General features: G+C 35.2%; 1 protein-coding gene and 1 pseudogene across 2 annotated transcripts; one reads left to right on the top strand and one right to left on the bottom strand.

Moving 5' to 3' along the window:
- The first annotated feature begins 4,323 nt into the window (after positions 1-4,323).
- On the top strand, positions 4,324-8,730 carry MUB4 (membrane-anchored ubiquitin-fold protein 4 precursor). Of its 2 annotated transcripts, none has more exons than XM_059596294.2 (4): positions 4,324-4,521; positions 5,004-5,227; positions 7,723-7,893; positions 8,431-8,730. In XM_059596294.2, exons 2-4 carry the CDS (start codon positions 5,098-5,100, stop codon positions 8,484-8,486), a joined length of 357 nt encoding a protein of 118 aa, XP_059452277.1. In that variant the 5' UTR covers positions 4,324-4,521; positions 5,004-5,097; the 3' UTR covers positions 8,487-8,730. The 2 variants fall into 2 exon arrangements, with proteins under 2 accessions (XP_059452277.1, XP_059452276.1); XM_059596293.2 differs by having other exon boundaries at positions 4,324-4,578.
- Positions 8,731-9,994: 1,264 nt separating this feature from the next.
- Positions 9,995-12,822, bottom strand: LOC132180490 (GRAS family protein RAM1-like; annotated as a pseudogene).
- Positions 12,823-12,912: the final 90 nt, after the last annotated feature.

The raw sequence follows: 12,912 nt of genomic DNA, 5'->3' as shown, positions 1-12,912 counted from the left end.
ATAAAAATGGGTCATACTTGCAAGTGATTTTTAATTTTTATATGTATTTATAATAAAACATGTAATTTTTATATATATTTTTAAAAAACATACATGCAATAAATATGTACATTTTAAATCATTATCATTTGAATAGAATGAATTGAAAAAAAATTCTCTAACGTTTTTTTTTAAAAAAAAAATAAAAAATAAAAATAAATTCCAACTCAATTTATGAAAAAAAACAAAAAAAACAAAAAACAAAAATTGTCCATCGTGGTAGGTATAGGCCCAAAGCCCAAAGGGATGTTTTGGGCCACTTCTTTTGGGTTTCGTTTTTCAAAGAATGGGCCGTAAAACTTTAATTGTGTTTTCACATCAGTAAATCTTAAATTTGTACTGAGAACAAGAATAATAAATCCATTGGAATTTTCTTTCAAATAAATCATCAAGTGGGGATTTTTTTTTTTTTTTTTTAAGTTAAAAAGTTCTATAAGATTATAGCCCCCCATGTGTGGAATATTGAAAAGAGTGTTGTCTTATTGATAGTTCCATGCATGACAGTAGCACTAATATTTACGAGAGTATAAATTGAGATTCAAATACGAGATTCGGATTTTCTTTTTTCTTTTTCCTTTTTTTAATAAATAAAGGATATCTCTTGGTTCGGATTACCTTTTATCAACGTGCAATTCTCAAGGATAGGGTTGGAATCTTCAGTTTATGTTGTCCTTTGGCATTTGGTTTCAATTGGACCAACGATGTTTGAGACCACCTTTTCTTGGATTAGTTTCTGATATTGATGCTCCAGCAACCCACTTTCTTAAAAAAGAGCTTGAATTATTGAAAATAAGGTTCTGCCTGCTATCCTTTGATTGCAGACCTACCCTTTTTGACATAATATTATTTACAACAAAGTTGTCATTCGAAAATTTATTCAATTCAATCTACCAAGTTGATATATATTTTAAAATGCATGTGAAAATTGTATTTTAAGGATAAATCTTTTATCATAATCATGCTTAGCAATCGAATGGCATCCTTTGAAAGTGGACGGAAATTTCCTTCAAATTGAATTGATATATGTTGTTTTTTATATAGTTTTATTAAAAAAAAAAAAAAAAGAAAAAGTGATTTCACTTGCTAATTAAAAAATTATATAATTATCCTCTCATTTGCTAAAAAACACCGCACACGATAATTTTATAGACAGTCAAAATAAATTTCTCCAAACGAAATTTAAAATAAATTTATGTCATTGTTGTAGCTTTTACGAGATTCCATTGTTCACAAGCAAATGGGCCACATGGGCTGGGCCTTAATTTGTCGTTCGCTTACATTGTATGGAACATGTTTCGGTTCAATTGGGATCCATCAAAGTTTCCAGACAGACCAAATTTCAGTATAGTGCAGATGTGTATTCTCGTGGGGGCCTATTCTTTATACAATTTTATGCAAAATCCAATTTTACTATATGGGTTTTGAATATTTATTAAATGCTTAATTTTGTCAATTTTATAAGATATGATGTCGCTATTTGCTTACATGGCAACATGATCGTTATTTTTTTAGGGTTAAGTACTTTTTATTTTTATTTGCCATTAGGGGTGGTTTCAGCTACTCCTTTTTGGTCATTGGGAGTTGCTCAGCCAAACCGACCTTGAGGTGGCTTAGCCACCCCCAATGGCCAAATTAGGGTGGCTGGGCACCCCATGGAATTTTCAATTTTCAATTTTCAATTTTTTTTAGCTTTATTTTTTTTTTTAATTTTTAATTTTTAGGACACGTGGCAGTTTTGAAAACCCAAATAATTTTTTGAGTAAAATTGGATTTAACCCCCTCTATTATCGGTTTTTAAAATGCCTTTTTACATAGAGAAATGCTATAATCTAATCAAAATTCCACATTTTGCTCATAAAAGTTCATGTGGCAAGATGCTACATCATATTTTTGGTGGAGGGAAAAAGACAAAAAAAAAAAAAAAAAAATGATATGACATCTTACCACATAGATTTTTATGAGCAAAATATGAAATTTTTATTAGATTCTAACATATCTCTTTTATATATGATAGACTAGTTGAAAATCTGACAGTCTTAAAATAAAAAATTTTTTTTTAAAAAAAGAGAATAATTCATGTCAAACACGTCAAGTTTGTTAATTTATTATTGTCATGATTTGATTTTCAATTGTATGTCCATGAACATCTGTTGGAGTTGGTAATCTTCTCAAATCTGCAATCCAACCTCAACGAGTTAGAGATTTTAACTGAATTAGGTAAAAATTACACCCTTTTTTTTTTTCATCATGGTTCTAACGTGGAAGCCAATCAGTATTTTTTGTTATATCTGAATGCATTTAATTCTTGCATGTCTACTAATTTGTTAAGGTGTGATTATTTAATTAATTAAAAATAGTCATTTTCAAGGTTTGCATTCTTTTGAGGAGGATTTGATGAAGTCAGTCATCCATACTTCCAACTCCTCCCATCTTCCTTTAGTTTCCTTCCTTTTCAAGTTGATTCCTTCTACTCAATCACATATTATCGTCATTGGTGGATTCTTTTCTCTTTATTATTATTTGGGCAATTGGGCCATACCCTTCACTCAGAAAAAAATATTCTATTGCTTCTTTTTTTTTTTGGGATATAGTGATGGACTTGGGTGCTTCCATAGTTCCATATACTTCTTTCCTTCCAAAGTTGATTCCACTTCTTGTATTTTCTTGTACACGAACTTTTTTTTTTTTCCCTCTTTAATGGTAGACACCTTTATTTGGGCCATGCTCTTCATTAAAAGATTCTATATTTTCTATATTTCTTGAATTGATAAGATTGAGAGATTTGACAATTTATATATATATATATATATATATATATATAAACATTTTAATACAATTTAGCTTCTTCTTCTTTTCTTTTCGAGTAAAAAGAGCACGATAAATATATATGTTATTTTAGGCTTAAAATTACTTTGATCTCTCTTCATAAAAATTCTGGTTTCATCATACCATCCTTAAGTCGATAATGAATGTAATGATTAATAAAAAAAATTGAATTATCAATATAATTTGTTTGTAGTCATCCAAAAAAATAATAATAATTTATTCGTACTTACTTGTCAATCATTTATTATTAATTATTTCGTAAATTATAAATTATTATGTATAGTAAAAGTGATAGTATTCTAATTATTTTTAAATTAAGAAAAAAAAAAAAACATAAAATTAGCCTTTTGTAGAGTTCACAACCGTCACCAAATCCATTAAGAAATTGGAAATAGATCTTCACTAAGGACAGGACTTACGTATTAGCTTAGAAGAAATAAATATATAAAATTACCAATAAGGACGTGAGGCACCGGTACCAAGTACCGACTATCGTATATGGATTATGGTAGCCACCGCGCTCAACAATTCCCACGCGCAGCTAAATTAGCGTGAGCATTAGTCACGGTCCGGTTGTCTCGCCGACGCGTTAAATCCTCCCAGTTTGACTGTTGGTCAATATGGAACAGCTAGGAAGGAGCAATTCTCTCCTTTTTTCCCACGCGGCCGCCACCGTCTTATCACAATTCTCATAAACCAAGTGTCAAAGATTGGTATATGGATGGATGTTTAATTTTTGAGTAATTTATGCATGAATATTATATTAAAAACACCCTATTCAAATTAAGTGGTCCAACCATCTTAAAAGGAATGTATAATGTCGAGTAATTTTAATATCTAACTTATTTTATTGAATTGATGTAACAGTGTCACCAATTTTAGATTTTATTTTTTAATAAAGGCTTCGTCAATGACCAATAGACATTATCTTATTCATGAATGTTGTGATTTATTAGATGATTTTTTTTGCGCTAACGTGGATCAGAGGGTTAAGATGAAAAATGATTGGTGTCAATATTTTTTTTGTTTTATTTTATAAATTAATTATTAAATTTGTAGACTTATCTAGATTTTACATAAATTCAAAGTTGAATTTCGCAAATCTAATAATTAATCTATTAAATTTATAAAAGAATATAAATAAATTATTAACACATTAAGATTGTGTAGCCAATGTAATATTATTACTGTCATGTGAGATTGTACTATGATGTAGTAAAATTGATAACATTAAAAAATGTGAATTTTTTTTTTTGTAATAAAAAAAAAAAAAAATTACTTGTCAAGTATCCCTCCACAATGACGTAGCCATTAAATGGTAGATGTAATTTCAATTGTTATTTTTAGAACTGGAGAGTAATTATAGCAATCCTCCTTAAAGATTAAAACGAAAGAAGTTTACTATACGGAGCAAAGTACACAATTTACTGACAAGAATTGATGTCCAAATCTCACTCTCTTTTCTCTCGACTCGGCCAAGGGGAAAGGCAAAAAGGAAGCCCCAAAGAAGAATAAAAAGGCAGAGAAAAATTAGGCAAATAGAATTACACCAAATTTAACTCCTATTAAGAAACCAAAGAAGCTCAAGCGTCAAGATCGGGTCTAGGGTTTCCCTATCTATCTTCGGAATCAACCTGGCCTCCTCGAATCTCTCAGGTCTCTCTCGTAAACCCTAAAGAAAGCAAAGCTAGCGATTGTTTAATCTCATTCCAGGTACTTCTATATATATATATATATATATATATATATATATATATATATGTTGTTTTTGTATTCATGGTTAATCCAATAATTGTCAGTGATTGTATCGGTTTCATCCACTTGCACAATTATGCTTGTTTGTCAATTGTTCTGTTTGGTTGCCGGGAAAATTCAAGAGAAGAAATGTCCAGAAAGTTTGGACTGTTCATTTCTTTTTTCCTCTTTTTTGAATAATTGAGTACTGTACTGAACTCTGCTGAGCGAATTGGCTGTATTTAATCTTTGAATGGATAATATTATGTTTTTTGTTCTTGTTTTTGTTTTTGTTTTTGAAGTTCTAATAATGCGTATTTGAGATTAGAACTTTCTTTTTCTAATGCTTTCCTGCATCTTCCGATGAGCCAAACAGGGAATTTACTTGTATGATTTGGGTGCAGGCCTGTAGGGGATTCTTGCGGCGGATTGGGCGCTGGTTTGTGTAGAGAGGGTGGTGATTTGAAACGTTGGCATTTAATTGGTTAAAGAGCTCAAATGCCGGAGGAGGACCTGGTTGAGCTCAAGTTCCGAATCTACGATGGATCAGATATTGGCCCCTTCCGCTACTCGCCGGCCTCAACCGTTGCGATGGTCAAGGAGAGAATCGTGGCTGACTGGCCAAAAGGTCAGAGAGTTCGATGTTGTGTGCTTTGCAATTAGTTTGAACAATTGGTTCTGGATGTTTCTGTTTTAATTGTAATTGTTTGTATTTCTAATATATAGTACTTTGGGGGATACAAGTTCATTTGGTTGTCATTTGTGGAAATATGCTTATTGAAAGTTTTGATCTGCGTTTATGTGTGCGTGGGCTTCTTTGGTTTATTGTTTCTGGCAGGTTCACATGACTATAAATTTAGCTGTTGTTTTATGTATTAGCTTTATGTGGATTTTTTTAGTGATGTGGCATGGCCTTCAGGGGCTAATTTTTGTTGCTGACTAGTTTCTTGAAATAGATATTACTAACAGGCACTTCAAGATACACGTATCTGAAGCATCAGATTCCTAATGTGCCTTCCATGTTATGTGGAGGGAGATTATAACACATTTCTATTTGTGGTGCGTTTCAGTGGGTCCCCAAAGATTGATTGTAGTTGAATGGTAGTGCTTCTTATGAGACAAATTAGGTTAATGGGCTATATTGCCCTCAAGATAGATTCTTGTGCATCAGTCATCATTAAGTCTTTCTTTTCAAATGATTTTGATGCTCAAACATATTTAGCTTTTAAGGGCATTTTTACTTTAAGGTTTTATTTGATGCCATTTAGGTTCCTCCTGCCCATCTGATTGCCGTTCATGCTCATCTCTCTTGCTTTCATATGAGTATGACATATCTTATCAAAAAAAATTTAAAAGCTCTCAAAACCTTTTTTGATATAAATTTGTTGCATGTTTTACTTGATAGGGATCAAGAATTCAAGATTAATAACTTGAGTACATTTTTTTAAAATAAATTGGCAGACCTATATAGCATGTGAGCCCTGCTTAAGTTTGATGACTATGCTAATTCGGAATAGTCATCTATGTGGTTGTTTGGCAGGCAATTGAGGCCAAACCATGTTTTTCTGTGTCTTGGGGATGCCTAGGTGAAAGAGCATTAGGTGCCTAAGCTGTCACGCTGTTTGCATTCTGGGTATGTAAGCATTTTAGTTGGACATGCAGCATATTTGATACCCACTACTGGATGGAATATTTCAATATATGTGTTTTGGCTCAGAATCGTGTACATAATCTCGGAGTTCAGATTTGTATTGGTTATCATATTTTAATCTGACAGATAGTGTCTGCAACTGTTTGGTCATCTTTCTTTCTGTCCTGTAAACTTCATTAGTTGGACTCATTAACTACTAAATGTTAGTCCTCTGTTTCTGTCAATTACCATGCATAGGATATGACTGCATTACATCTTACTTGATATGGCATTACTCTTTGTCATCCTTAAACATTAATTGCATCGGTGAAGTGTGTTACATATTTTGTCACCTCAAGCATTCATATAGGCCATATTTGAAGAATCTTGTAGTGGCCTCAAGGCTGTTTTGGGACTGTGGCACTGTTTAATTATATATCCTTGCCACCTAGGTTTGCTCCTCTTTTCTAGCATATGTATATTTTATGCAGTTAAGCAAAATAAAATGTTAATTCTGGTGACTCGGTAGTTTAAAGTCCAAAAGAAGTTAGGGCACTTACTATACTATATAACTTCTAATTTGATAATCCTGAGCATGGTTCTTCAAATTAAGCTATCCTTTCCATTTTACTAGTTGCAGTGAGCAATGCTAGGTAAATCCCAATTAGAATCAATATGTAGTATTCTACTTATTAAAAAAAAACTAGAGAATCAGTATGAGGGGTTGGCTGCAATGTCAAGTTTTATGGTATAAGCACCAGATGTGGCATGTCTTGTTAAGGAAAGCTGACCAGTAAGGGTGAGGTTTAGGACATGTTATTGCACTGTTGAAATCATGTGCATACCATTGGACACCTGTGTCATGGGTCTGGCTCACTTTGGATGTGAATACAGTTCTAGCCACAGTTCTTTTTGGATTTAAAATATTGCGTAGTAAGCATTGCTCTTGTTTCAAATGGATGATATTTTAAGTAACAATGGCGAGCAGAATAGTGACGAGGAAAAAATTAGCAATTAACCTGACAATGTGTCATGCCTTGATCGCTTGTAAATTTTTTATCCCGACTTTTGCAAGTCACATATTGAAGTAGTTGCATATGGTCCAATTCTGCGCTTCTTCATTTCCGCCCCACCCCACCCTCTTCCTCTTTTCCTTTCTTAATCAAACTATCTTTCTAAATGTATGTTGGCGATTTTCCTGCCACATTGTGTTTATGCCTATATTTGCTCATTGTATCAATTTGTAATGGTCTTCAGTTAATTAAAGGCCGTGATTGGTTCCCTTCTGTGGACCAGTTTCTGTTTTTACTTTCTTTGGCTTTGTATTGTCATATTGTTAAGCATGAAAGTAACATAAGGGCATTTTGACAGCACATGATAGTTTGAGTACCAACTTGTTCTTCATTCTTCCTCTCCCCTTTATTTTGCTTTTTTTTCTTGGAATTCTGTTTTTCGATTTTTAACACTGGACTTTATGTTCTGGTTTGTCTTAGATAAGAAAATTGTGCCGAAGGGAGCAAATGACATAAAACTGATAAATGCTGGGAAAGTATTGGAAAACAACAAGACTGTTGGCCAGTGTAGAGTACCTTTTGGTGAGCTTCCAAGAGGGGTTATCACCATGCATGCTGTTGTACAGCCATCTTTAGCAAAAGCAAAGACAGGTAGTTTTATTCATATATGCATGTTCTATAAGTTCCTGTGTTTGTGCTTCGTGCTATTTTGCTAGTATTATTAATACTGAGAATTTGGCTACTGAAAGGATATGTTTCACTTATCAAAAAATGGTTTTTTAGTTGTGGGCCTTAAGCGTATAAGCCATTTTTTTTAACCTGTAAAATAATGAATTCGTTTTTTTCTTTCTTAACTTTTTCCTCCGTATAAATATGCACCAAAATGATTCCTGGAGTTTCCGGGAGTTTTGAGGTGCCCTCTTTTTTGGATTATTCCTGTATTTTGTCTTCATTAGTTGTCCACATCAAAGTTGTAAATATGCATTGTAGTTAACTAACTATTGGTGATGAGTATAAGTACCCGCTCTGTGATTTATGTGGTGAGTACATTTCTACGAGCATTAAGTTGGATATTCAATTAAATCCTAATCTGCATATTGTATGAATGCAAGTTAGAAAAATTGAGGAGACTATTTGTATTTTCTATCTATATGCTGCTGAAAGTTGTTTGTCTGTTTGTCTGAACAGAAAAGAAGGTTGATGAGGCCCCAAGGAAAAATATTTGTTCGTGTTCCATATTGTAAGCGTTAAGCTTGTGAGGCTGCCTTGGGGATCTTGGGACCTCCTAGGCCACGAAGAAGAGTAGCCGCTGGAAAGACAATAATTTGTGACGGTCCCATCCCTCATTGTTACATGTTTGTTGGAAGGCATTCTTGTGTAGCAGTGCCTGTCGGTGATGATGTATTTGCATTTTATAAAAATGGGTGTTTGATGTATTTCGGTAGCTTCTGTATTACATATTATTCAATTAACATATATAAAAGCCTTGATGTGTTTCACCAAAGGATGCCCCTGATTTTGCAGCCTGCTCCCTTTTTGGTCCTACCATCCGTTAGCATGTTTGGCCCACAAATGTCAGAGTGAAAGAAATGTCTAGAAAGTGTGGCTCCAAGAGGGGCACGAAGTTTGGCCAGAATTAAAAAATCGAATGAAGTTAAGATGATTGGGTACTTGAACTTTTGCCAATAAAATGCTTGGGTACCACAGCATTTATTATTGGTGAAATGATTAAGAGTGTGTAGCTACAAATTAGTCATGATTTACTAATTAAATTGGCAGATTTTTTGCTTAATCATTTTATCAAGAGTAATGTTAGAAATTATATTTTTATTTTACAATTATTTTATAATGCTAACAAGTTCTAACCAATTTTTGGATAAGTTCTTCTTACAAAATAAAAAAAATCAAGAGTTGGTTGGCACTATCACATTAACATTGTAAAATGTGATTTTTAGTATTTTCATATTTTTATTTCATAATTGTCTTGCAATATTGGCATAATAGTCTCACCTAATCTTTTAATCAATTCTTGTGAAAAAAAAAAAAAAAAATTCAAGAGTTGGTTGAGATAGTCATACCAGTATTGTAAGATAAAAATATGATATATAGTATTACTCTTATAACTGAAAATCACTTAGTAGTACTTATTTGCAAAAAGTAAATCTTTCATTCTTGATTTTGGACAGAATAATGTTAGAAATTATATTTTATTTTACATATATATTAGCTCCACGGAATAGTAGCTTATAGTGTTTCTCTTTTGGATATAGTTTTTCTTTCTAAAATTTGAGCCTGAAACTTTGGTATATCTTGGGCCCAGAAATTTCACTTTCAGGTGCGGCGGATAATAAATAGCAAAGAAAAAAAGCATTCACATTCACAGAAGAATCTAAAAGACACTTGAGAAAATAAAGGATAAAGATTCCTTTGGATAACTTACCACCAATAATAAGCCTAAAGTCCATGGGTAACGACATCTACTTGGACGGGAATCGCTCTGATGGAGCCTCTGTGCAATAAAATAATTATTCAACAGAAATATTAGGTAAATAAATAAATATAATATCGACGCAATCCCTAAGGTCATTGTCTACGTACGTACCCTTCTTTTCCTCCTCGATTTTTCTCCCCCATTTCTTTGGTATTTTTCTTCTCTCTCTTTTGCATGGACAAATTAATGACATAAGAAGTACTCTTAACATCAAACAAAAGGCCCAAAAATTACATGCACGTAAAAGCAAAAAGATGATGATCAACATCGCCATGCAGAAGCTGCAATAAGTGGCCTATCTTGCCACCCCAAAAGCAAGCACCCCGAATCCTCCGTCAACCTATACCCATCACACGAATACAAACCCAGCAATATCTTGGACTGAGTCACCGCGTTGGCACTCAGCGGCACCCCCTCGAACCCTTTCCCTTCCATTATCTTCCTCCACTTGTCCAACCTCTCATGCCTCTCTATCCTCTCCGCCCCCTCATACGCCACTATGTTGCGAATCTCCGGCGCGAATATGTACTGCTCCACCTTGGCCCTCTGCGCCGAGTCCGCCGGAAACGTGGCGGCCAACGAGTCGAAGATGGCTGAGTAATAGTGCAGTGCCTCAAGAAACCTTCCCAGAAAATATGGACCATTGTGGCTTGCCTCTTGTTCCACTAGGGTTACGATGTTGGGAGCCTGGTCTCGGATCATTGCTAGTAAATTCCCAAGACAATTTCCAGGCACGCGATGGAGACGGTTCACAGAATTCACTGCTAGAGCCTCACCAACTCTTCGGTTAAACATGTGGGGTTTAAGGTCTTCTAGTTGCTCCCCCACCGGGTGGAATTCGAAGGGAATGTGAAGGGTGTGAGCTAACTCTGTCAAACACCTACCGGTCTCTCTCACCGACTCTATGGAGCTCCCGACGCCGGTTATCCGGAGAAACGGAACCTCACCAGGGCGTGCCGCCAGGGCTTAATTGCATGAAAGCCGGCCACTGGTAGCCATGGAGAATATCCAAATCTATAACATGGACACGCTCTTCGGCTTCGAAGGCCTCAAATATAGCCTGATTGGCTGTGAAGTGAGCGAACTTTATGTAAGGGCAAGCTTGGTAGACGATTTGGTAGATCTTGAGGACTTCTAGAGAGTTTGGTGGGAAAGGATTAATTCTAGTGGGTTTGGCGGTGCTGGTAAGCGTGGCGGCTAGCCTTGCGCTGAGGGCTTCGGTGAAGCAGGAGGCTACACGTTGCATGGAGTCGCCGAGAGGGGTGACGACGCGGTTGAGATGGTGGAGGTATCTCCTTGCCAACATGTAGTCTTCTTTGTCAACTGCTTCAGCGCATGCTAGAAGGAGGTGCACTAGCTGGAGCCCACTATCGTGTTCCTGTACGTGCATGAAACAGATATCGATCATGGAGTTTTAAGATTGGAAACAAAGTAACTTTCTTAAGTACTGGTGATCCCCTGAAAAGTCCATATATATATGGAGCCAAATTAAACAACTATGTATGCCAAAATTATCCAATCAAGGAATATATAGCAAACGACTTTGAATCTCTCTCTTCTGATCCTCCTTTCAATGAATCAAAGCTTTATAATTCACGTGCATGCTACAATATTTAAAGATCAAATTAAGGAAAAATTTCACTTATCCCGAATGTTTCCGTATACTTTTGTAATGATGCCCTAAAGTTTAAAAAGTGATATTTTATGTTTAAAAATTTTATTACTCAATTTTTGTTAAATGGTTAAACCCATGGGAAGCTGTTCATTTTTTTAACAGCGGGAGAATCTGAAATTGTAACTTTTAAGTTTTAAGGATTCGATTGCAAAAATGCAAAAACATGGAGCATGCGAGTAAGTGACGTTTCATTAGCTGAGCGAATAGATATTATATTCACCAGCTCAAATTAAGGAAAAATTTCATTTAACCCGGATGTTTTCTATGTACTTTTGCAATCATGCTCTTAAAAGTTTAAAAAGTGAAGTTTTATGTTTAAAAATTTTACAATATCACACTTCCATTATGATATATTTAGTAACAGATGACACCAAAATACTCAATTTTTGTAACTTTTTAAGTTTTAAGGGTATGATTGTAAAAATATAAAAACATGGTGCGTGTGGGTAAGTGAAGATTCGAATAGATATTATATTGATCACCTGCTCAGAGCCAACAGGAAGAGCTGGCACCATCAAGCTATGGTTAAGGTTGTGGTGTTGTTGTTGATCTGGTGTTTTTTGCTGTGGCTGCTTCTGCAGTAGTTGCTTCTCTTGCAGGCGCTCTTGTTGCAACTGTTGTGACATGGTGCACTTGGCATGATGCCCATTTGATCATAAATATCCCTCTCTGGGGCAGCTTGAGATCCTCCCGGAGTACTCGATGTTTCATGAACAGAACCGCAAAACGTTGAAGAATTGTTCATCGTCAAGCCGTCCACTGCCGGAACCATGATTGGCATATCATAGTGCGACGAACTTCCGAAACCGGACAGCTTTGTCGCCGTCGCCGGATATTCATATTCATGTCTTCCATAATCATCCAAAAACTCCTCAATAGATGACAGCACTGAAAGGTTCTCAGGCTTCATATACTGGTTGTTTGGCGAGTTAAAGACCCTGTGAAGCGGGCTTAATCCTTTTCCTTTCTGCGTGCTGGTAAAAGGACCAATCTGGTTCGAGGAGAACCGTGGAGGAGAGGAACCTGAGAGAGTGCTTTGCCCCTGCATTGCCTGGGCATAGTTGTAATTGTAAGTGTAAGCTGATGCTTGTGGGGATGGATAATTCCTCACCGGTGACGAAATCATATAATCTCCATCCAACTGATCGGAAAAGAAAGACTCCCACAGAGAACTTGTCGGCGATGGGACTTCAACGTCTCCGATATCTAACTAAAATTTAAGGTTGGGTAAGTTTAGGCTTGTTCGGGTTAGGCTATTTTGTTCCAAATCAGAGGATGAAGGAGCTGTTGAATTACATGTAGTAGTAGTTTTCTTAGATTCTGAGACTGACTCGTTTGGAGAAGTTGGTGGGGGTTTTGTGCATGAGTTTTCACTCTTGAGGGTTCCCACACTTCCACAAAGGGAATTAATCATTTTTTTTTTTGGCTCAATACCCAGAATCCCAAACAAGCCCTCTATCTATAATATTCAGCTCTTTGAAACAGAGAGAAATGAAATACTCTG

Source organism: Corylus avellana, chromosome 5, assembly GCF_965113065.1.
Source record: "Corylus avellana chromosome 5, dhCorAvel1.hap1.2, whole genome shotgun sequence".
In the NCBI taxonomy this organism is placed as follows: Eukaryota; Viridiplantae; Streptophyta; class Magnoliopsida; order Fagales; family Betulaceae; genus Corylus; species Corylus avellana.
This window is presented reverse-complemented; position numbering and strand designations above follow the sequence as displayed.

Bases quoted from the DNA above. Each gene is read 5' to 3' on its own strand.
- MUB4 (XM_059596294.2), top strand. From the start codon at position 5,098: ATGCCGGAGGAGGACCTGGTTGAGCTCAAGTTCCGAATCTACGATGGA. The intron at 5,228-7,722 runs GTCAGAGAGTTC...GGTTTGTCTTAG, and splicing joins CGTGGCTGACTGGCCAAAAG to ATAAGAAAATTGTGCCGAAG. The intron at 7,894-8,430 runs GTAGTTTTATTC...TTGTCTGAACAG, and splicing joins TTTAGCAAAAGCAAAGACAG to AAAAGAAGGTTGATGAGGCC.